General features: G+C 39.5%; 1 protein-coding gene and 1 long non-coding RNA gene across 10 annotated transcripts in view; one reads left to right on the forward strand and one right to left on the reverse strand.

Moving 5' to 3' along the window:
- The window catches only part of LOC103558472 (uncharacterized), a 70,875-nt gene that overhangs the window by 37,808 nt on the left and 7,137 nt on the right, over window positions 1-25,930 (forward strand). For 2 of the 8 annotated variants that reach the window (XR_011523285.1, XR_011523287.1), the window contains exons 5-6: window positions 823-972; window positions 2,061-3,034. The exons of 1 other annotated variant lie outside the window; for it this stretch is intronic. Coding sequence is in view for 3 of the 7 variants with exons in the window: in XM_070561531.1 (XP_070417632.1) it covers window positions 23,944-24,111 (168 nt within the window). In the remaining 4 variants the exon portion in view is untranslated. Of the gene's footprint in view, window positions 1-822; window positions 1,339-2,060; window positions 3,035-3,225; window positions 3,393-23,943; window positions 24,213-25,930 lie in introns of those variants that run through there. 5 more of the 8 variants (XM_070561534.1, XM_070561535.1, XR_011523288.1 and 2 more) reach the window with 4 other exon arrangements.
- Window positions 1-25,930, reverse strand: part of LOC103558471 (uncharacterized) — a 66,330-nt gene that overhangs the window by 19,895 nt on the left and 20,505 nt on the right. The window contains exons 2-3 of one of the 2 annotated variants that reach the window (XR_011523291.1): window positions 17,680-17,843; window positions 15,543-15,690 (exon numbers count right to left, since the gene is read on the reverse strand). This is a non-coding gene — a long non-coding RNA (uncharacterized lncRNA). Of the gene's footprint in view, window positions 1-15,511; window positions 15,691-17,679; window positions 17,844-25,930 lie in introns of those variants that run through there. The other variant, XR_546726.2, reaches the window with a different exon arrangement.

A 25,930-nucleotide genomic window follows, 5' to 3' on the forward strand; every position in this document is an offset into this window, starting at 1 on the left:
GAGCCATCATGCCATGTGTAAAACTGTCCACCTGCTGCAGAAGCTGGAGCAGAGATGTGCATCATGGATATTCTGTCACCCAGCTGGTTGGCCTCCAACCTGGATCCATTCTCACGTCTTACCTCTCTGGACTTTTTGTGTGTGAGGAAGATTAGCCCTGAGCTGACATCTGTTGCCAATCTTCCTCTTTTTGCTTGAGGAAGATTGTTGCTGAGCTAACATCTGTGCCAATCTTCCTCTATTTTGTGTGGGATGCCAACACAGCCTGACTTGATGAGTGGTGCTAAGTCCACGCACGGGATCTGAACTTGTGAACCCTGGGCTACCAAGTGGGTTGCATGAACTTAACCACTACGCCACCAGGCCGGCCCTTCTGGACTTCTTTTTCAGGTGGAGAATTTAGCATCTGGAAATTGAACAGCCACAGCCTTCAGGAAGGTTTGGCCAGCTGTTCGTCTCAGTTTATCAAAATCTTATCACCCCATCTCCTTCCCTTCTGGGCTGGCTGGTCTTTCTTTATTTCTTAACTTCTCCCCTGAAGTTGTAAACACCATACATTCAGAAGCTAAATAACATAGGTATGTGGTGATGACTGAATAAGAAACAAAGCAGTTTGCCTTAGCGTGAAGGCAAGTCAACGTGGGATCAGTTTAGTAACATTTAAAAATGGAAGTAGAGAAGGCTGAGTGGAGGGCATATCCCTTCATCTACCCACCTCCCATCCTTACCACTATCCTGAGATTAAAATTCCCAGATAAATATCTGGTTAGTCAAGACAATGTTCACCCAAAAACAAAACCTCCTCTTGTGTGTCGTTTGCAGCTTGCCTTTTGGTCCCTTAGATGCTGACCTCACATCTCAAACCAAAGGAAATGTGGAATGGGAAGACAATAACAAGGCAAGATTTGAATTTTAACTACAGTTTCCTTGGGCCGGATGGATCTGTCCTTAATTCCACTGTCCTACTAATTGGTAGGTCACTGCTGTTATGGTCATTGCTGGCATTTGGGCCTGGTCTGGTCTTGATTTAAGAGAAGGAAATAAGTCACAAATCCTTATGGGCAAAGATAATTGCAATGGGACATGTTGTTCCTAACCAAAGGCTTTTCTTCATTGCCACTGGATTCAGGAGGACTCTATCTTGCCAGTATCTACCACAGTTATCTCCCCAAAGTGGGCATCTGGGTCCTTGTCCTCTTGGCTTTTAATGTGGCCATCAGCTAAGCTTTGAATTTCCCCTCTTCCACTTTCCACTAGATATTTCCTGAGGCTTAAAACAAGTTCTCCTTTAAAGTAACAGATCTAAATTGTCCAGATAAAGGACTCTGTACTCGTCCATTTGAAGTCTAATTTTTCAATTCATAAGTTGATGAACGTAGCGGTCCATTATTTCTACACATACTTATGTTGTGAACTGGCCTAAAGGACATGCACAATTCGTAAGTTCTTTTTGTAGATGATGGTAGCTGCTAAAGAAGTTTAGAGTAGGGAAGGTTTAGCTATTGCCTTATAACCTTCCTGTCAAGTTATAAGGAAAGAAAATCTCAGATCAAATTCTTCCTGTTACATGGACATTTAATCAACAAATAAATTATTTATTGGCAAGCAGACACAAAACAGTTCATGCAATCGTTCTATAGACCCAAATGAAGTCCCAGCTCTCTGTCTTTTGGGAGCTATGAACACTACCTTTATTAGAAAGGTTTAGTCAAGACAATCACAACAACGTTCCATAAGTATGATTCAGTTACTCTCAGTCAGACTCAGGCAACCAGAAACGTTCCAAAGTCAGAGGCTAAATACAAGATTACCCGCTGACCAGCCTCAGATGCCCACTCTAAGAGTGCGGGCTACAACCTTGCAAGATTTTCATACCCTGGCTGTGGAAGGTAATGGGTGTCTCCAAAACATTTTAGCCAACACACAAAACCTGAATACTTTCCTTTCTCCAAAGACAGCTCATTTCTAACAAATATCATGCTAATTAACAAGCTATGATTTTCACCAATAAAAGTAGTTCTAACATCACTATGTTAGCTAGCAATTTCTGTTGTTTTCAGCCAGCCAGCCTGGAACAATTTGTTCCAGAAGCCCTAGGAAACTAATAAAGCATTGAAGAGGAAACATTCAGTTGTTGGTTGGCTCCATGGATCTGGAGCACAGAAGACTAGTAAATGGACAGCAAGTGAACAAAGCAAAGAAGATGGTAACAAAAGGTAAAGGATGAGGCCACCTGGGAAAAAGTATGCAGAGTGAGAAAAGAGCGTTGGACAGGACTGTAAGGAAGGCCAATATTCCTGGTCAGAGGAAGAGTGGCTTGGAAAGGACAAGGAGTTTGGAAAAGAAAGAGAGAGGAACAAATGTCCTTAAACACGTTAGACTAGCTCCAGGGAACACTCTGCGTCTGGAAACCTGCAAGGTAGAAGTGAGAAATTTGATGAGGATGAATTTAGGAAACCAGTAAAATCAGGGCAGGTTGAGACTGGGAAGTTCCAGAGATGGAATGAAGAGAGTAATATCAGCCCCTGGGTGTGATGGGGGGAGAACTATAGCAACAACTGAGAGCTCAGGATGCAGAGTGTGTGCTGGCAAGTATGGCGGAAGTGACACATTGAGAAGTAGAAGACAGGTTGACCATCAAACGTCATAGTAGCACCCTCTTAGGATGTATGGAATCGTAGCAAGCCCACATCCACAGTACACGGTCATGAAGAGCAAATGAGAGCACGCCTGAGGCACACACAATAGTCATTTTTGCCAATGCAGAACTAAACTCAAGGGGGTGAGTGATGCTCTTGAGTTATAACTATTTATGGACTTGTCTGGAAAGGTCCGTATCTCTGATATCCCTTCACTTCTTTTCAAAATGGAATTCCTTTGAACTGACTGAATTTAATTCACTTGATTCATTTGTATTAACAACCCCACACAGATTTTGGTGTTTTGTTTTATTCTATTACAGCTTATAAAATGCTAACAAACATAGATTTTTTTATAGTCTCCTAGCTACTTTATTAAAAAATAGAAAAGAAAAGTTCTGCTGCAAACAGTCCTCATTGAATTTTGATGATGATCCTAAAATTTTCCCTCTGGTAGCCAAAAGTAATTACACTCAGTTGGGGTGAAGGAATCTTTGTTTTCTAATTATAGAACAGATGTTTTGCAGAAGCAATTACCCCTATGCCACCAGTAGAAAATAATCTAACAAATTGATCTTTGATTTAGGAAACAGCTGTGTGATGCTGCCAGCAACAAACACTTATTAGGGAAAAAAAGAGTCATCATTTATATGGACCAAATGCATCTTAGTGCAGCTTTCCATCCTTTCCCAGAATTCTGAGATTCCAGGAATCAGGAGCAAGTGCCTGTCACTGCTGGTTCTGTGGAAGCAGGTATGGGCTGGGGATGGAAGTGATAACACGTGATCTTGGCAGAAGAGAGACTTCACACTTCTGTTGGATCACAGGATCTAGGAAAATCTCATGTAATATCTGCCCTTTAAGGCATTGAGAACTTTCCAGAGGACGGTTCTGATCAGTCATTCACTTCATATTCAACTTTGTTGAACATCTACAATCTCAGGCACAGTTATCACCACTCTGCTCGAAATTTTCAGTGGTTCCCCTGTTGCCATTAAACTAAGCATCAGCGCTTCGCCTGGGAATTGGAGACCCTCTGTGGATGCTCCTAAAATCCTTTTCCAGCCTCAGTTCCCTCTCCTCTGTGCTCCCACCAAGCTAGACCACTCATCGTTCCCCTAGCTCTCTCAGCTTTCCCAGCTCCACTCCTTCTCAACCCAGCTGGACCTGCCTGGTAGAGGCAGTCCCACTTTATGGAAGGAATGTGTTTCTTTGAGTCACATGTTTTAGGACCAATTATCCTGTAGCAACATATATAAAGCTTGGAGTAAATGTTCCCTGAACACATAGAGCTACAAGCAAATTTGTTCTTACAGACGTGTAGCCATCAGTTTTTCCATTTTCCCCATTACTTTGTCCAGTACAGAATTTTTGTGAACCTGAAGGTGTTCACACTGTAAAGTGCTCTGTTTTGTTTTTTCTCAACATTAGCTATAATTTTGTACAGAGAATATTCTTCTACCTTACACTACAGTATATCATAGCCGCGGCTGATTCTCCTTCAGAGGGTCTCACCACATATAACTTCATTCCAAAGTTATTGATTTTTTTAGACACATTTTTCTATATCAGGCTGAGCACCAGCAAATAATAAAACTTCAGATGATGTTATGTAACATCTAAAGATTTTAAATTATTAATAATTGTAAATGTTAAAATAACAGCATAATAATTACCGCAATCATTCACAGAATTTCCAGTACCCATAAACAACAGATTGGCCTTTGGAATAATAACAATAATGACATGGAATAGCGGGATTTTGTTTAACCAGAAAAAGAAGCATCAACATTCACTAATAATTTAAACACAGTTTATTATCCACTCAGCCCACTAGCTTGGAAATTATATAAAGAATTGTGTTTTTAATTTGGGGAATAAGAATAATTCCAAATTTTGTGCAATGAGACTTTATTAATATTTCTATACATCATATTTTTAAATTCCTATAATTCAAGTTTACACAAAATGCAACAACTTTGAAATTTCCTCCCACTAATTTCCTCCCGCTTCTCCCAACAATTTCTACCTGTCAAGTCTTACCAATGTTTTGAGGCCTGGATCAAACACCATCACTTCTTTAAAATAAGAAAATATTTTCCTAATCTTCCCAACATAATTTGATCTGCTTTTTGCCCAAATCCACTAGCATTTAGACCTACATTACAGTACTATTTTGAGGAGATGCGTCTGCTTTTCTTAGCTTTTCCTATCCCTTCCTAGACTAACTGTTCCTTTTGCAGGTGAACTGTGTCTTACCTTTATGGCCCCTTTGAGGACCCAGCACAGCACTTCACAGAGGAAGTGTTGAATGGAAGTTTGCTTTTAATTGCATCAAATTGTAAATCAACGTTTATCACTTGTTGTCTCCAAGAGACCTAGCCTCAAAGGTGATTCCTCTGGTTCAATCCACCCTACCCAGAAAATCAACTATTTCCTAAGAAATCAGATTGGGTACTGGATTAGTTTCCTAGGGCTGCCACAACAAAATACCAAACGCCAGGTGGCTTCAAACAAGAGAAATTTATTCTCTCACAGTTCTGGAGACCAGAAATCTGAGATCAAGGTGTCAGCAGGGTTGGTTCCTTCTGAGGGCTGCAAGAGGAAACTCGTTCCACGTTTTCTCGTAGCTTCGGGTGGTTTGCTGGCAATTTTTGTTGATCCTTTGCTTCTGCTGCATCATCCTGATCTCTACCTTCATCTTTACATGATGTTCTCCCTGTGTGTGTCTGTGACCAAATTCCCCCTTTCTATAAGAACACCGGTCATACTGGATTAGGGCCCACCCTACTCGAGTTGGACCTCATCTTAACCAACTACATCTGCAACAACTGTATGTCCAAATAAGGTCGTGTTCTGAGATACTGGGAGTTAGGACTTCAACAGGAGAAGGTGGGTTGGGGTTGGGGGCACAATTCAACTCAAAACAGGCACTCTTCTATAAAATAGCCAAAGGGGAAAACCTGAGATCACTTTCTGGGACAAAAGAATGGTTTCATGGGTTGGCTTTCAATGAGCCCTGGATACCCTTCCAAGTGACTTCCCTGCACAGCAACTGGTTATCTTTTAAAATTATGTAAATTTATGTTGCTCTGCTGGTTAAAGCTTTTAATGATTTCCTATTTTAGTTGGAATAAAATCCACACATTTTTCTATGACCTGAAAGACTCACATTATTTGGTATCCCCATTTAATTTTGCCCTTTCTTCCTCCTAGCTCATAACAGTCCAGGCCTGTGGCCCCCGTGCAATACTTGAAGCATGTCGAGATATTTCTAGTATTAGGGCCTGTGTAATTGTTGGTCCTTCTGCTTGGCTTCTCTCTTTCTTCAGGTTTTCTTCAAATGCCACTTTTTTGGACCTCCCATCCAGAACACTGTGATGGTCTTTTTGATGTGTCAATTTAGCTAGGCTACAGTCTCTAGTTCCTCAATCAAACACTAATCTGGGTGTTGCTGTGAAAGTACTTTGTAGATGAGATTAAAGTCCATATCAGTTTACTTAAAGAGAGGGCGATTATCCTGGATAACCTGGGTGTGCCTGATTCAATCGGTTGAAAGGGCTCAAAAGCAGAGCTGAAGCTTCCATGAAGAAAAAAGAAATTCTGTCTGCGGACAGCAGCTTCAGTCCATGCCCAGAGTGCCAGCCTGCCCTTCCTGATTGGCTGCCCTACGGATTTTGGACTTGCCTAGCCAGGGCCACAGTTGTGTAAGTCAATTCCTCACCATAAATCTCTTAATATATATCTGGCACTGGTCCTGCTTCTTAGTGGATAGGTTTGGGAAATATTTTGGAGGCACACCAAGATAGACACCCCTACTTAACTATCAGTATTCATTCTCCCCTTTCACTTAGCAACTTAGAGTCTTAGTTTTGTTCGAGGTAGGAATAAGCCCTATTGTAATGCTCATTAACCCCAGCTATCCTGCTGCTGGAGTTGACCATAGACATGTAAGGGGAAATTGCTGGGCAAGGATTCCAGGAGTGCTCTTTCTAAGGACAGACTCAACTGGCTTGACTTTTTACACTTTTGCCCTTCCACCTTCTTCCTACCTAAACTAGGAATGCAGTACAAGATGGCACAGCAGCTGTCTTGCAACCATGAAGACAAAAGCCACACACTAATGTGTGTGCATTTGTGTGTCTGTTTGTACTGAGAGAAGGATGCCTATATGCATATACATTGGCACTAATAAATGGAATCCTTTATACATGAACGAATTGATTGAGTCTGGACTTGAGTTATCAGAAGTAAAAGTTCTAGAAGTCGCTTCTCCTCTTCTCTTGACAAACAGAGCACCCATTTGTCTTTTTTTAGCAAGGCTCAATTAGCCTTGATGTCAAGGTGACAAGTTAAAATATTCTGACTCCATCCATCATGCTCATAATTCCTTTCGTGCATTTGCATCTCTAAGAAACCAGATCAGAATAAACAAACTCCTGGCATTTTCTCAAATTTTGGTCTCTGGCATCTATCTGTTGATAATTTCCAGAAGAGATGGTGGAAAAAGAAGCAATGGTTCATTCTGGGTCAGCTTCCACGGCAACTGACTGATGTTGGCACTGGAATCCTTCCTCTGATAATGTCATTAGAAAAGAGAGAAGTGTGGGGGGGTAATGTGTAATCCCCATTTATTCTGAAAGGATGTGAGACACTCAACAGAGACGGGTAAAATCTGGTGTTTTGGGATTTTCTTTTCTTTCTTTTTTTGGCTTTATTGGTAGTTTCATTAGGAAGATACCTCCAGCTTGTTTCATTAAAGTAAATGTCAAAGTGGCCTTTGGAATAATAGGACTCAGGAGTTCATTTGTAGCATCTCTTGTTGCGAAACTAGAAATATTGGCCCTAGAGAATCATTTGCTGCACCAGATGTTTTGTTCTCTGGTTGCCCAATTGTCATCTTATTTACCAATGAGAGACTAGACTGCAGGAAAAGCAAAGTTTTTAAAAAGTGCAAATTCTAGGGCTAAACCTTAAAGCAATAAATCAGAAACTTTAGGGGTGGGACCCAGGCACCTCTACGTGATTCCAAAGACCTACAGCTCCTTCCTACTCCTAAGAGTCCAGGATATTGTGATTTCTCCCGGAAGCACACAAGAACAAGGCCTAAAGAATAACAAAAGGCAAAGTCTGTTGAAATTGGCTAAGTTCAGAGTTCCATATAAAACCTAATGGTGTTGGGGAATATGCCAGAGAGAAAGCTACCAGCCTTGCCATGGTTTATTGGGGAAATCAAGTCTCTTCACATGGTAAAATGTTTCAGGAGTAACAAAAAGTAACATACAATAGAAGATAGAAAGTCAGCCATAAATGCCGAAGGTATGAGTGGCAAAAGAATAATCAGAGTTGGGAGGAGACTGTTTCTTGCAAGAAAATTAGTTTGGTTTTGATATTGGGAGACTACATATCTGCATAAGTAACACTGATTTGGTGACAGTTATATATTAGAATTAATTATTTTCAGCCCATAAACGGAAGGATGAATGTGTGGGCATATAGCATATGATGTAGCGTTTTCAAAGTGGAGGGAGAAAGAAATCATATCTAGTAATTGTGTTGATGCTTTCTATTTTGAAGAAGGAGTTAGATCCCTCCCTCCCTTATGCCATATACAAAAATGAATTCCAGCTGGATTAAATACCTAAAGATAAACTACAAAAGCAGCAGAAAAAATGAAAAAATATTTTTATAGTTTTAAGGCTAAGAAAGCCTTCCTGAATAAGACGTAAAACTGAGAAGGTGTAAATGAAACGATCTGACAGATCTGACACCACAAAAATGAAAACTCAGCACTGCAAAAGGCACCATAGACAAAGGTAAGAACAAACCAATAACAGCCTGAAAGAAAATACTTTCAGCAACTATAATATACAATGAAATAATATCCAGGATGTAGTTACTGCAAATCAATAAGAAATGGAAAATATCTCAACAAACAAACAAAACCAGGTGAAGGGTAGAACAGACTACAGGAAAAGAAAAAGGAAAAAATCATGACAATTATGAAAATATGCTAAACCTCATTTAAACACTAAAGGTATAAAAATTATTACAGCAAATATTTAACAAATATTGATAATACCCACTGTTGGCGAGAAGGCAAGATCGAAGACACCCTCATATGATTGTAAACCCATAAATTAGTTAGTTAATTAATACCTATATAACTGGAATCAGAAATTCCATTCTAAGAATCTATCCTCAGAAAATGCCAGTGCCAGTACTACAAAGATGTGTGCAGAAAAAAGAAAAAGTCCACTTCAGAATTGTTTGTAATGGCAAAAAAACTGGAAGCATCTTAAAGAAAAATTCTTGGTCAATGGGTAGGAACTTTCTCTCTGGCCTATTTCAAAATACTCTGTACATTTTCTACATAGGACTCAGGATGAAAGTATTCAAACAATAATTATTCGTTCAACAGTGTTGTAGCTGTGCTGCTGCTATGGAAGTTACCTGAGGGCACAGCCCATACCTGGCCTTGGCCTGACAGTCGTTATGGAATGAATGAAACTTTTCAAGCCTTGACCAGACACCCAGTTCTGCTGAAATAAACAGCTTCAGCTATTCATGAAAGTGTGAGCCTCCTAAAAAGACCCTGCCTTGTCTAATGAACATGACATTAAGTTAGGAATTAGATGACAAGTTAAATTGCACCCTTAACTCACGTCACCTCGAACAAGTCATTTAACCTCCCTGATCGCCAATTAACACATTTGCAAAATAAGGATAATAACGTCTGTCCTTCTAAAGGACTGCTGTGAGGATTAATGAAATAGCCTAGGAGGTCGAGCTTTAGCTCTATGTAGACCTGGAGTATTATCAAGACTGAGTATTTCATGCCATACAATGAAAATTGAAAGATACTCGTGACAGCTAATTGCTTCCTTCCGTTTCTCCAGGTTCTTAGAAACACTTAGCATTTCACCCTATCCCCGCACAGACATAGCAGAGCCAAGAGTAACCGGAATGGGGAACTCATTACAAGCTCTCAGGAAAAAGGGTTATGCTTCAGGAAAGGAAACAAATGCTTACTGTTTTGTTTCCGTCTCAAACATGGTGCTGGGGTTTTAACATAAATCTAATCTTCACGTCATCTCCTGAGGACGTGTGGTGAATACTTTTCAGGGAGAAGGTCCAACATCCTATGACCTGGTCATCTTGCCCCGTTTCCAGAGTCACGGACCCCTGAAAGCCATTCTGTACAATGCGATCCCACCCCCTGGTCACAGATGATTGGTCCAGAAAGGGGAAGCTTGCCCAAGCTGGTCCAATCAGAGTATCTCTTCTAGGAACTTGGACAAGGCCAGCCTGTCTATTGACTGAAGTCGTACACGTCAATGCTGAAATGGTGTAACAACCTTCCTCTTTACAGTTATTAAAAGTGGTATTTTTGCATTCCATTGAGTCCCGTCCTAACTCATAGGAAAGAATTTATCAGTGGAGGTTAGATTAAAATCGTAACCTGTTATGTATTTCTGGCTTTGGTCTCTTTCTCTCTCCTTTCCTCTCTCTAGTAAATCTCTTTGTAATCACGCACACAAAGGGGTAGATAAATTCACAAAACATTAGTACTTGTCATGAACAATTTCCCCCCTCTGCTGTACAAGGTGAAAAAAAAAAACAATAGTCAGCTTTCTCATCCACACCACTCCACACACACACACTCTCTGCCAGCTGTTGAAATTTTATAAGCCAACAAAACAAGCTTGTGGCTGCACAAAACAGCAGCAGAAGAGGAAGACAAATCACTTCCTGGGCCAACAGCTCCCCGGATGCAATGAAGACCATGGTGTGGCTTTTTTTGTGCACTCCAGGCAGGCTTGTTGTAGCAGGTAACACATGGTGCAGAAGCTGTGTGATCTGTGGCACTTCAGTCAATATGAGAAACAATTTGAAGAAGACCTGTGTCACCAATATGGAAAGTCCCCAAACAAGTGTTTTAAAATAATGACTTTAACAGCCAAGTTTATAGATATCCTTCCTACCCTCCCCTCCCCCCCCCATAAGTAACTGAGAAGCCAGCCTGGAGGGTGGGGTGGGAGAAGAATGAAGAATTTGGCAAGAAGAAAGGAGAAAAAAAAGGAGAAAGCATTGTTCCTGGGTTTATGATGGCTTTCCCGCTCCCAGTTCCTTTTCTTCTTAAGTTACGTGAGACACCCCAGCAGCCTTAAAATAAATTCCCTGGTGTTTTGCTAAAGTTGACTTGAGTGAATTTCTGATATTTGTAATAAAAGAAGTCTAAATAATACTGATAGATGTTACTGCCCCTCCATTCCAATCAGGAAACTCAAGGTCAATGAAGATAAGTAACTTGCCCAAGGTCAAATCGTTTTCCTTCCAAGTTTATCTAACTCCGAAACCCATGTTCTTTCCGAGAGCTGATGAGGACAGGATGTGTCTGAGTCGATGGCAGCCAGAATTATCAGGGTATACTGTCTCGTTGATTTCCTTCTTGGTTCTCAGCAAGAAGTTAACTAATGAGAGAATCTCATCCATTCATTGCTCCTATGCTCCCTTATGATTCATTTATCTTCCCATTTTCCTGCTCAGGACTAGACCTCCATTCCCAGCCACAGCCCTGAGATCTCTAGCTCACGGCAGGTCGGCGGGTCAGTGAGAGAGGAATTTGGGAATGAGAGCTTTGGTACATCACCTGTCAGACTTGAGGCCCGAAAGGGTGCTACTGTTTACTCCTGCTTTACAGGTTCCCCCCACTATCCGAAAGTTCACTTTAATTCACTTTATGCCACTTCGCTTTTACTAAAGACCTACGTTAGCACCTGTTTTCACTAACCGAAAAAAATCCCAAGGGGATTTTCGCTTTTACAAAAAATGTGAAAAGTGAAAATAGCATTCAGCATTTGTTTCCCAGCGAGCAGTCATAGAGGCAGCACGCACCCCCACCAGAGAGAGTGGCGCCACCAAGCACCTTCCCCGGGGAACTACTCCCAGCATCTCAGCATCAAGCCGCCACAGCTTTGAACTGTGGCCATAAGCATCTGTGCCTTATCTTGATTTATTTTGGTAGGATATTTTGGGAGTCTTGGAACACTCAAAAACTTTTTCTATATAAATTGGTGGCAATTTCTTCTTCGCTTTACGCCATTTCAGCTTACGAAAGGTTTCCTAGGAACACTCTGCTTTCGGATAGCAGGGGAAACCTGTATTTGATTATGAACTCAAAGATTAAAAAAGCAAGGGGTGAATTTAAGTCCTTCCAGTCTGCCAAAGGTCAACACACTCAGTCTTCCCTCCCACCTTGCCTCACACACAGGCATTTCTGAAATGGAGGAAGTGAGCCCTGCCATTGAACAGAATTGATGTCTTTGAATTTTCCTTATCTTTGTAAAAAGATAGGGGAATGAAAGTATCTATCACCCAACATCCTCCCATCCTAGTGCTGTCAGTGTTAGGAATTTGGCACATTTTTTGCCATCATTTTTCTTATGTATCTGCTTCATATAAAGTTGTTACCAAGGTGTCTATGAAATTTTGTAACTTTTTTTTACTTAACATTATATCATAAGCATTTTCCATGTTGCTGCATGTTCCTTACAACCATAAATTTAAGGATAGACAAATCTTAAGATGGTAGCATAATTACGGTGGACATTTGCAGGGGGTTCTTCGCTACCCTGCATCTAGCCTTCTTCTCTCTAAAGGCCATGTGCTCATTGTTAGGAGCTGAGCCGAATATTTGCTCTCCTCACTTCCTGGAAGCCAAGACATGGGAACAGCCTCTAAATTCAGCCACACAATGCTTTAAGCCTTCTGAGAGAGATGCAAAGGTACAGGAAGAGGCAACACTATTCACTGTCACAGAGGTGGCACTGAAGGTCCAGCAATGGTAGCTGGGAATGTAAAATGATGGTGATGCCAGAAGCAGTGTCATAACCAGGCCATTCCTGGGGCATGACCCTTGCCCTCTTTCCCACACTCAGTCTCCCTTGATTCCTGTCATTTCCCATCCAGGTTCTCCCTCCTCCCCCAATCCAGAATCATCCCCAGTGGATGGATGATTCTGAGAACTCTCTGATACCTTTACAATAATTTCCTTGCCTGCTTACATTAGCCAGAGGCAATTTCCATTTCTCACAACCAGGAATTCTGACTATTCTCCATGTTTGGACAGTTGAGTTAATTCATTCCATTCAGTCAACAGCTATTTATTAAGCCTCTACCATGAGCCCTATACTATTCTTGGAACTAGAAATATAATATTAAGAATTTTTTCTTTTTTAAAATCACTGCTCACATGAAGCTTACTCTCTAGTGGAATTGTAGTGTAAATTTAATGGAAAATAAGGTTGTTTCGAAATTGCAACTGTTATTGTTAAAGTTGAGCAAAATTTAGAGTGATGTAAATAATTGAGGAGGGGTGTTTCTAAGATTCCAGATGGTTGAGCCATATATAAACCCTAGTCCAGAATGGAAAGCCTGCATACCTCTGCTTGCTTTAAGCTCTATATGCCTCTCACTGAGATTATAGCTCTGTCAGAACAGGCACATAATAGATCCTCCTTAATTAGTGCAAATTAAAAAGAAAGAGGACAGAGAATGTCTCTGTACCCTAGCCCAGAGCTGTATACAGCTCTTAGAACTGTATAAGGCTTCACATCAATAGAAAACTAAACCCATGTCCAGTTCTTAATTAGGAAAACATTGGCTCTGAGAGAGAAAGACTGGATGGTTCAGAAATGGCTTAATCATTCAGCCCAGGGCCCAGTCATTCTCTATCATTCAAGCTGTCTGTTCCTATAGTTCCCTAAGGAGAACTAGACTGCTTCAGCTGTGGGTGGATGGATGCGTGGTAGATGGATGGTGGAGGGAGGGATGGATGGATGGATAGATGGATGGATGAGTGAATGGGTGATGGATGTATGGGTGGATGAAAGGATGGATGAGTAGTAGATGGATGAATGGGTAGATAAATGGATGGAGTGTGGCTAGTAGATGGTGAATTGAGGGCAGTGTATGAATTGTTGGTGAATTGATAGGTGGATGGTTTAGTGGTGGACGGATGGATGGAAGGATGGATGAGTGGATAAATGAATGGATGGATGGTGTATGGATCGATGGATGGACGGTAAATGGATGGATGAATAAGACTAGTAGATGGATGGATGGGTGGATGGGTGGTAGATGGATACAAGGATAGATGAATGAATGGTAGATGACTGGGTGGATGAACAAGTGAATGGATGTAAGAGTACCAAGGCTAGAACTAATAGCATTGCCTTACATGCATCTTACATTTTTATTTCTAAATAACTTAGAGTGTCTCTTTACTCGTTAATTTTAACTTTTTTATTGTAACATATAAAACACAAAGTGAAAAGTGTAAAAGAATTCACAGCCACAATAAAGCATACGCTCGTACAACCACCACTCAGGTCAAGAAATAGAACTTTCCAAGACTCTGGCAGCCTTTGTGTGCTTCTCCCTAATCATAGCCCTATCCCTCCACAAAAGGGGATATCACCATCATGACTTTTATGGTAACGATTTACTTGCCTTTTATACACTTTTACATGCTATTTATTCATCCTTCAAATCTATAAGTCTCCAGTTTCTCCACAACCTCACCAACATTTGTTATTGTTAGCTTTTTAATTTTAGCCACCCTAGTGGTTTCAATTTGTATGTATCTTGTGACTAATGATGCTCAACATCATTTCATGGGCCTTTTGGCCATTAAAATATCTTCTTTTATAAGGTATCTATTCAAATCTTTTGCCCATTTTTCATTGAGTTATTGTTCTTACCATTGAGCTATAAGATTTCCTTACATATTCTGGACTCAAATCATTTGTCATATACATGTATTGCAAATATTTTCTCTCAGTCTGTGGCTTGCCCCTTTATTTTCTTAACAGTATCTTTTGAATTAAAAGTTTTAAATTTTGATGAATTCCAATATATTAATTTTTTATGATTAGTTCTTTTTTGTGTCTGAAGAATCTTCGCTTACCCCAAGGCCATGAAGATTTTCTCCTGTGGATTCTTCTAGAATTTTTAAAGTTTTAGCTTTTCCTTTAGGTCTAAGATCTATTTTGAATCAATTTTTGTGTATGACATGATGCACAGTTTGAGGTTCACTTTTCGTATATGGAACTCTAATTATTCCAGCACCATCCATGTTATTGATTTTTAATTTAATTTAATTTAATTTTGTTTAGAAATCAAACGCTATTATTTGCATTCTTGAAATTTGTTAAGACTTCCTTTATGTTTCAGCATATAGTCAATTTTTATTGTTTGCTTGAAAGAAATTCATATCCTTTGGTTGTTGACTACCATGTTCTCTACACATTCCCAGGTCAAATTTGTTGATTGCATTGTTCAAATTTTGTATATTGCTGCTGCTTTTTAAACATTTTATCAGCTACTGAGACAGATGTGATAAAGTCTTCCAATATGACTGTGGTTCTGTCCATTTTTTCTTTATAGATTTTGATGCTGTATTATTGGATGTATACAAATTTAGAATTCTTATAGATTCTTGGTGACTTGAACCTTCTATCATTATGAAATGTCCTCTTTATCGCTACCATAAACTCACCATCTTTTAATCTTTATATAGACACACCAAATTTCTTTTGGTAAGAGTTTGCATGGTATATCTTTTTTTCATCAGTTTAACTTTAATCTTTCCATATTCCTGTGTTTTGGATATAAAAAGCTAATTAAGATTAAATAAGGTCATGCATCTCTTGTAACTGGTTTATAGATGGGTCTTCTTTAATTCTAATTTAACAGTTTGTATTTTTTAATTGAAGTGTATTGTCTATTTACATTTAACTAAATATTGGTGTATCTAGGTGGCTATATTAGTTTGCTAGGGCTGCCATAACAAAGTACCGGAGATTGAATGGTTTAAACAACAGAAATGTATTTTCTCACAGTTCTGGAGGCCAGCAGTCCAAAATCAAGGTGTCTGAAGTGTTGATTTCTTCTGAGGCCTCTCTCCTTGGCTTGTTGATAGTCATCTTCTCCTCCCATCTTCACGTGGTTTTTTCTCTATGCATGTCTGTGTCCGAATCTCCTCTTCCTATAAGGAGACCAGTCATATTGGATTAGGGCCCACTTGCATGACCTCACTTAGCCTTAATTACCTCATTAAAGGCCCTCTCTCCAAATATAGTCACACTCTTAAGTATTGGGGGTTGGAATTTCAATGCATAAATTTTGCAGAGAAACAATTCAGCCCATAATAGTAGTAGATAGATCACCAACTAGATAAAACTACCATCTACCATGTGCTTTCTATTTGGTCCACCTGTTCTTTGCTCCTTTTGTTTCTTCTAATTTTGTTTTGGGTCGATTTTTTAATTATTTCATCTTTTCTCTATTAACATAGAAGTTGTACGCACATTAACCATCCTTTTAATGTTAACTGGAAATTACAACATGGATCCTTGACTTATGAAAGCATAATGTTACTTAATGACTTTGGCCCCTTTCTGGATAATACAGAGACCTTAGAACACTTGAACTCCATTTATCCCCCATTCTTACTTAGGTTCTCATAGTTCTTCATTTTAATTCTAAATATATTTTAAACCCCACAAGGTATTATTATCATTGTTATTATCTATACAATCAATATTAATTCAAATTTGTCCATATATTTGCCTGGAAACAAAATTGCCTGTTTCATTTACCGCTTATGCTATCCTTGTGCAACATATAGAAACAGATATGTTCATCTTCTATAGGCAGGACTAAAATTCCAAACTCTTTTGGAGAGGTCAGGGAGGAAACCACAGAAGTCAGAGGAAACTTTAATATCAAGAAGTAAGTTTGGAAAGAGGTAAATTATTAGACTACTACACAAAGATAAAACTTCTGTCATGCCAGATGATATTGGTTAATTTCTGTGATGTTTGTTTTGTTGAAGAGCAGACTAGAAAGAAAAAAGCCAAGGTGGAAGAAAGAATAAGGGAACACATAAGAGGTGAATGAGAGTCTGTAGATGGGAAGAGGGGCTCCACGAAGATATCCCAAGAGGGTTAACTGGGCGACATGATAGCAATCAATCTGAGTTGGAACTTAGAACTTGATAGATGTTTGTAATCCCTGAGCTTAGATTCCTGGATAAAAGGAGCCCAGAAAATTGGAGCAGAGGCCCAGAAATCACACTAGTGACAGCAGACCAAGTCTCCCCCATACTAATGGACTCTCCAAGGATTAGACTCAGTTTAGAGCACTGTGAATTTTATTGGTCCCTGCTCACGGGCTTGTGAAATCCTGTCTAGAGCTTTGCAACCTGTGAATACCCAGCCTCAATTAATGTAAATGAGCTGCATGTTTAGGATGAAAATATCCTTCCCTTTGCCAACTCTAAACATATGTCCTGCTTTTGGGGTATGATTCCAGTTGTGATTTAACAGGTACAGCCTAACCTAGTCTTCTCACCACAAGCATTTGGGAATATTTTACAAATGGCCACGCTTCAAGTCTTGTATATTAAAACCAGGATCTTAGGTTTGCTAAATCAACATGCTCAAAATAGGGAATGTTAGAACCATAATTTCTATGGAATGATGGCACATCAATATCAGAGGCTTTGCCTGCTTTCAGGCCTTATGAATAGTTTAATAAAGATCTTTGTCCCTCATGGGTTTTTTCCATCTTCGCAAACAAGGACCAAACAAAGGACCTCCTTGAAGATAACCAAATGGAGGAAATTTTCAGAAAACTAACCCTATTTGTATGATTATTATTATAAGTAAACATTTATTCTGTGCTTGCCAAAGGCCAGGCATTTATTATACTAAGCTCTTAGCATGCATTCCAGTATCTCATTCAAACATTTAAACAATCCTACCATATACTCCTCTTATCCCCATTTGAAAATTGGAGAGGTTGAGTAGCTTGCTCAAGGTCAGCAATGCAGGAAGTACCAGAGCCAGGTATCGAACATAGTCTCTCACTCCAAAGCTGATGTCCTTAACCCTCACCTTATATTACACAGTAAAATGAACTTGCCACCAGTATTATGTCAATAATTGAATGAATTGCCATTAATTTATCTCACCTTGCTACAAACTCATGTAGAATGGGCCATCAGTAGAAGCCATATTTTCAAAACCATGACCCAAAAAGTTCTCACATGTGCTCTGTTATCCTCCTTCCTTCTTCTCCAGCTCTGGATCTCACACCTCTCCCATCTCCTCACTTCTTTGGGAGAAATGGGTGAACCTGAATAGAAAAGGACAAATATGAGGCATAGCTTCTAAAGGAAAATGATAGTATCATTAACATCTGTATAGGGTGGAAAAAGAGTCAAAACACACATAAATCTACACAAATGACATGGCAGTTCATTGGGGGCAGCAGATTTTGTAACAAGGTAATATATTTCAAATACTAACCTATGTTCTCTCTTTTTTGGCCCTTCTTCTATTTTTCACAGCAAAGCTATTTCATGCTTATTGGTTCAGGGAATGATGTAAAGAAGGAAGCAAAGGAAAAAAATAATATTTTCCTGGCTCTAATGCTTTAAAAGCCTAGGATGTTAGGGGCCTGGAAAGAACTTTCAGCTTAGATGAAATATTTCTTGGAAAACATCTTGAATGAGAGTAGGCTATGTAGGAACCATACAAACAGGAACAAGGAAGTCTCTATGGTGACATGCTTGGGCCAATGAGGGAGGGTCAAACTGGGGGGCAGGTGTCTCACCCAACGCTCTTATAATCAAATTCCATTAAAGAGCAGATAAGACCATGGGACATCTAGTTCCCCCAGAATTTAAATACAATCCTAGAGCCAGAAGAAACCCCAAATTAACTTAAATTAAAATTTTTCCACCCTGGTGAAATGGGGCTTGAAATAGAAGTTAGAATGAATTTCAAAAATATATTATAAATTGTTTTTCTTGTACACTAAAGCTTCTGGGCTGAGACTCGCCCCTATGACAATTTATACAATGGAATGCAAACCAGGAGAGCGTTACTGGCAGAGTCCTATCTCAAAGGGAATCTTGGGAAAGGATTGAAAGTAAGAGCTTACAGGTCACAAGTTTGGGAGATTTCTGGAAAGCAAAAGGGATAGGCTGTGTTTCGCTGCCAAGTCAGCTCCTATGAAAGGACAATTTGTCTCTTTATGGACATCCCAGAACAGGGACGTCAAACAATTTCGAAACACTTCTTCTTAGGGAAAGCGCCAAAATGTTACATAAAGTTAAAAACCAGTTTGCAGCCAAAGGCCCAAGGCTAATACTGAACCCTCTCCAAATTATTAGAAACCGTGTTTCCCTGAAAAGTGAGGACTATCCCTTTGTGCTCTGTGGACTTCATACCATTGTCTGCTTTTCTCTGTGAGAAGAGCTAGATGTGCTCCCTTTCAACCAACAAACGAAGGAAGGGAGAAATCCAATCAGACTCACACGTGCTGAGTCTGGTTCCCCTCTGATTGCCAAGTATCCTGTTTCACTGCCATGAGTTTGCATCCAACTTCACGTACACTCTGAACTCAACTGATGCCTTGGAGACCATGTGAGTGAAGAAAGGGCAAGAAAGGTGCCTCCTGCAGTTAAAAGTTCTTCGTTTTCCTATTCAAAATGTGGTCCAAGGATTCCCAGAAACAGCATCACTTGGGAGCTTGTTAGAAATGCTAGATCTTGGGCCCCATCCCAAGGTGGAGCACGGAGGATTTTTAGGGCAGTAAAAATACCTGTATGATACTATAATGATGTGTATGTGTCATTATACATTTGTCCAAATCCATAGAATGTATAATCCCAAGAGTGAACCCCAAGGCGAACAATGGATTGGGGTGATTATGATGTGTTAATGATTATGATGTTATCAATTGTCACGAATGTACTGCTCTTGCGAGTGATGTTGATAATGGGGGAGGCTATGCATGTGTGGGAACAGGGAGTACATGGGAAATCTCTGTCCTTTCCTCTTAATTTTGTTTCAAAGCTAAAATTTCTCTAAAAAATATAAAGTCTTTAAAAAAAATGGGGTCCCCATCTGCTCCAGCAGGAAGGGTTTCTCATGGGGAGAGCTGTGTGAAATCATATGATTATCATAAAGAGTACAGGCCCTGGAGTTAGTCTGCCTGAGTTCAAATCCTGCCCTCTTTACTTATTAGCTCTGGGGCCTTAAGCAGAGCGTTCTTTGAATCTCAATTTCCTAACCTGTAAAATGGGGACAATGGTGGTAATAACAGAATTTAGTTCCCAGAGTTGTTGTAAGGATTCAATGAAGCAACATACATAAAACATTTGGAACAGCATCTGGCATGAGGAGCCCTCAGTAAACGTTAGCTCTTAGTATTTTTAAGAGGAAATGTTTTGTGTTTTGGAGACCTGACAAAGGTGCTGAAACCATTTTGGAGGGTCTGTGTTCTTCCTTTTCAGCTGCAGAAGACACAGCAAATGATTTTAACTGCTTCTGACAGGTTCATGCTAAGTGATGGGCAGCGTAGCCAATTCTAGGAAGGAGTGGCATAAATCACTGTTTCCTAAACTTTACTCATTCCAGAAACATCTTCACTCTTTCTTTTTAACCATTTCTACATTCAACCTTTATCTATTATTTTTACTTAAATCAATTTACAATGAATTTTTTTAAAGCTACATCCCAAGTGATAAATAATATCTATGATATTAGTAGTTTGACCTGCTAGTTGTATTTTTTTCTAATCCACATTAAAGTGAAATTATAACTGTGGAAAGAGAAACATTCACACATGCATAAAAATGTTGCTTAGAACTCCAGGAAGTCTCTTCATTCCTACATTAGCATTTTATTAGCTCTCAGCTGCAGTTCTAAATGTTTCGACATTAAATCTCTCCACCCAAGTGATTTGAGCAAAACCTTTTGGTTTCCAGCTCTTCTAGCTCAGCTGGGGACCAGAGTTACCAATTGATTTGCCCAAGAGAACACAGCTGGTGCAGGAGAGAAAGAGCACGGCTGTTCGAAATACAGAAGGCCTAAGTGTCACTCTCCCCAAAGGCACGGAGACAGCAGTGAGTCTTTGCCCCTTTTCCAAGCCTCCCTGCTTGATGACTTTTGTCCTGTTCCTGTGGTTCTTCAGAGACCCCTTCCTTCCACATCAGTATGATTGCTGGGTTCATACGACAGAGCTAGAAGCAATTATTTCTAAAGGTCATGACTTTCATTTTCAGTTTTCCACTGTCAGAGGGGCCCAGTTTCTTTCAGCGTCATCAAGGTTTTGCTCATATAACCAAAGCAATAGCTTGGTTTTCCTGCCATCTGACTTGTCACAAAGCATATTTCAAAGGATGAGCCTCATGGGCCAGATTCCATTCTCCTTAAACATGTAAAGCTGCTACAAAAGGAATGCGTGAGCAAGCTCCCATGAGTGACGGCCTCCAGCCCAATTATTTCTTTTCCATGTTTTTTTCTCTGTGAATTGTCTAGTGATGTTCTGGTGATTCTTGACAACACTAATTAATGTATGAGGAAGGAGAACAAATTAGCAGTGTCTCTCTGCTCTGTTTTATGGCAAGAATGATAATGTACTTGAACATCGTGTTATCAACATTCAGTTCAATTCAGAAAATACATTTTGAGGGTTCCAGACAAGACACAAGCGCTAAATGCTGCAAGATTTAAGATTTAGATGTGGCACCTTACAGCCCTCACAAAAGAGGGATATGTCTTTTCCATAGTCACCCGACAAAAAATTTTTCAACTTGTGTTGAAACACACAATGAGTAAGTCAGAACATATACTCAAGTTCAGGTTCCTCTAACTCTGTAACCAGAGCACAGAAGCTCGACACTCTACTGCTTCTCAGGTCAGTATAGTCATCCCCAACACTGGCGTCATCATCAACATGGTCATTGTCGTTGTCATCACTATCTCTGTTGTCATCATTGTAAATTATCATGGTCATCTTTATCATTGTAATCATCACCAGTGTCACATAATCACCATCATCATCATCATTATCACAGCTAAATGCACCTAAGTCATGCGTTGGTATAGGGGCAAAATTTGGTTCTTGGAGGTGAAAATATCTTAGATGCTACAATGGTGTACAGCTCTCCAAAGCTCAATTCTACCCAACAAAATCTTAGTCCCTAGTTTTTAATTTCTCTCATCAGGGAGAAATTTAATTTAATTTTAATTTTAAATAATTTAAGAAATTAATAATTTAATTTTAATTTTTTTCTGGGAGGTGATAATGAAAAAAAGGTTGAGAAACACTGATCTAAATGAAACTGTATTTCAAATGTGCTTCTCCTTTGATCTAGCAATTCCACTTCAAATATCTCTTCTTAAGAAAGAGTCCCCCAAAGAGGAAGGTATACAAAGGTGCTGACTGCATCATCGTTTTTGATAGTGGAACAACCTAAACGTCCATCAGTTGGAAATGGTTAAATAAAATGCAGTGCATCTGTATTATGAGATACTAAATATCAGTCGAAAGGAATGAAGTAAGTCTAGATGCAGAGAGAGAAACTGACATGGAGTGGCCTCCACGTCATATTATTGAGTGGAAAAAGCAATCTTCAGAATATATATGCATGATCACACTTGTATTAAAACAAACACAACAGAACTACAGGTTATATATGTAAATGCAAAAGAAAACGAATGAAAGGATACACACCAAAGTGATGCAGCCAGTTTACCTCTGGGGAGAGGAATGGATCTGGTGGTAGAAATGTGGGTGAAGAGGAGCATGAACTTTTTATCTCTCTCTATGTGCTTTGTTGTTGCACTTTTCACAAGAATGAGTCATGAATAACCGTATAAATAAGAATAATAAATAAACAAATATTTATAAAAAATAAACCCTACCTCAACCACCCGACTTCCCAGAAGAAAAGATTGGTCACTTTATTTCTAATAAAACTGGAAATCAAAAGCCTGTATGCTCCAGTTGGATTCAAGTTTTATCTTTTTAATCAAATTATAGAAAAATGACATAAAAGTATACCGAGTCTTTGAAAAAAGATCTACTAAAGTTTGAAGTAATAGAAGAAATCAAAAGTAAAGACAGATGCATCTTACTACATAAACACGAAACAATGGCAGGCAACATACTAGGGTGTGGTTTGTATCAATACAAACAAAAAATATGTATCAGTGGTTCATATCAAAAAATACGTATCAAAATGTTAACGAGCATCCTTTTTAATCATCAGTCACAATTCTAGGAATTGCACAGGGATGTTTATTGCTGCATGTTTCAAAAAAGAGAAAAATTAGAAATCACTTAAAAGTCCATTAATAGAGGAGTGAATAAGCAAAATATGGCAAATACATACAAAGGAACATTTTGCATTCATTCCCAATGATGGTCTGTGTTTAGACACGGAAAGAGAGCCACACATATGGTTGTATAAAAAAATAGTTAGAGAAAAATGCAAAGAGAATGATCTTATTTACATAAATATTTACAGCTACTCTGGCTGTTGGCAAGAGGACTCAGTTGCCCACCATGTGTACCCACTGCCTAGGACTGCTTGAGTGTCCTCATGACACAGTAGCTGGGTTCCTGCAGAGTGAGTGATCTAAGAGAGTAAGATGGATGCAGCAATGTCTGCCAGACCTAGCCTTGGAAGCCATACTGTCTCATTTCTGCAATATCCTATTAGCCACGCAAGTCAACCTAGTCACTGTGGAAGGGGATTATGTAAGGGCGTGAAAACCAGGAGGCAGGAATCACTGGGAAGCCTCTCAAAGGCTGGCTACCGCAGGTATATATTTTTCTAAGTTTTTGTAAATTTTATTGAAGTAAAATGGGACATATGTAAATAAATAACTATCGCACTGTGCAAAGCGTCCTACATGTATTCCTGTTTTTCATCAAACCTAAAATACTGTTAATTTCTGTACCTCCTAAAAGTAAATAGGGGCCAGCACCATGGCCGAGTGGTTGAGTTCACATGCCCCGCTGCGGCGGCCCAGGGTTTCACAGGTTTGGATCCTGGGTGCGGACACGGCACCGCTCATCAGGCCACGCTGAGGCAGCATCCCACACAGTAGAACTATAGGCACTCACAACTAGAGTATACAACTATGTACCTGGGGGCTTTGGGGCAAAGAAGAAGAAGAAAAAAGAAGAAGATTGGCAACAGATGTTAGCTCAGGTGCCAATCTTTTTTAAAAAAACTAAATAAAATGCTGCCAATGAGATTATGATATGATGCTTTCTTATCACTTCAAGTTTTTATCTACCTACTGAAAGAGCTGCTTTAGATTTATATTTAGTGATTGTTCATCATGTATTACCTGTGAGTCTTAATGAGAAAGAAAATATACAGAAATAAAACGTTCAGAGTCTGAATGTTCTAAATTGTTTTTCAACTCAGAGTCATCAATGTCCACACAAAATCATCCTTCATGCTACCGACGGCTCTCCTCTGGGATTTTCTTTTAACACTGACACCCGTTCTGCAAGTTTTGATGTCGGTGCTTTCTTGATGTTGCTACAGTCAATCACAACAGCTTCTCGCTGCTTTGAAATGTCTTTCATCTAGTCTGCGGAATTTCACAATTTCTCCTGCCTTCAATTGCATTGCTCGGCATGGGATAAAAATCCTCCTATGTGTATTTTGGGAAAAATAAATAAATAACACAGTTTTATCTGCTCATGAGTATCTTTCTTAGGTCCCATGAAACAGTCATTCTTTTGTAAGAAAAAAACACGAAACTGTGGTCATTTCTCCAATGACAAATAGTTGCTGCACAAATAACAAATTTACATTTCACTTATCTGGCGATAATTGCAAGATGCATCTTTGATTTCAGAGATATTAAAATATAAACAATATGAATCATAGAATTAATGATATATGGTATCTTATTTGAACTTCCTGATAGCTCTGTGAAATAGTTACTGTTTTCACAAATGATGTTGCTGAAATCTCGTAAGGTAAATAGCTTGCCCAAGGTCACACAATCAGTAAGACAGAACAGTTATTCAACTCCAGGTTCCTCTGACTATAACCAGAGCACACAACCTCTACATTCTACTGCTTCCCAAGTCGATGTTGTCATCATCGTCACTGGATCATTATCAACATTGTCATTGTCATCGTTGTCATCACCATCACTCTTGTCATCATCATAATTATCATAGTCATGTTTATCATTGTCATCATCATTGTCTCCATAATCACCATCGTCATCATCATCATCATAGCTAATATTTACTGAGCATGTACTTACCATGTGCTAGCTAAGCTCTGTGCTAAGGGCTTTACATGGTTCGCCTCATAACTACTCTATAGATAGGTATTACTATACCTCATTCTAGAAACACTGATAGTGAAACTCAATAGGATTAAGTAACTTGTTCAGTTACTCAGCTGAGGCCTGAATTCAACCCCAGGCCATCTGACTATAGAAACCACACTCTTAACTACTATAGTATTAAGAACAGTACACAGCAAACTACAGGCACTCAGTAAATGGTGCGTATATTTGTGCCTACCTCAGTGACTGGCATGCAGAAAATAAACTATTATAGTAACAACAATAGAAGCTAATATTTATTGAGCAATTATTATGTGGCGGGCCTTATGCTAAATGCTTCAAACAGTTTATTTCTTTTAAGCTTCATATTTGCCCTATGAGGAGGCACTATTTTTATCTTCATTTTACAGATAAGGAAATTGAGAATTGGAGAAAGTGTCCAAGGGAGGGAAGAAAGGGTTCGGGAATATCTGTCCTAGATCCTTATATCCACTCTGTGCCCTTGTAATGCTTTTTACCTCCCTTCACACAACAGTCATTATACTTTGTTACAATTACTTGCGTAGCCAAGTAATTTGATCTGCCTGTTGCTAGGATGGACAACACACAAACACACACACACACACACCCACTATTGTCTCCTTTCATGCGCATCGAAGCTTCCTCCATTTGTAGCAGGCATTTGAAAGAGGAAATTTGGGGAATGAACCAAAGGAAGTGATCACGGAGAATGAAACAATGTCTGTGCACTGCCGGCCCCACGGGGTCTCCTGGGGCTCCACGTGGAGGGAAGACACTGGAGGCAGGAACCCGGAGAGCAGTTGTGAAACTCCAGACAGAAGAAGGAATACTTTGCAAGTGCAAGAGACAGGATGTAACACAAAGTAGAGACAAAGCTCTGTCCAGGGTCTGATCCGTACATGCAACATTGATGTTCTCATGCGCACAGGTTTTTTAGGCAATGGGAGTAGAACAGACAAGTGGGAGCTAGGCTCGGAGAGTACCGGCAGGACGAATGCAAAGTGGCATCTGCGGGGGTAGACTAGTTTCTGGGCCCATCCCTTTGGAGATTCCCCTCAATATGTGAGAAATCATTTGGAT

The sequence above is a fragment of the Equus przewalskii genome, chromosome 10 (genome assembly GCF_037783145.1).
Source record: "Equus przewalskii isolate Varuska chromosome 10, EquPr2, whole genome shotgun sequence".
NCBI lineage: Eukaryota > Metazoa > Chordata > Mammalia > Perissodactyla > Equidae > Equus > Equus przewalskii.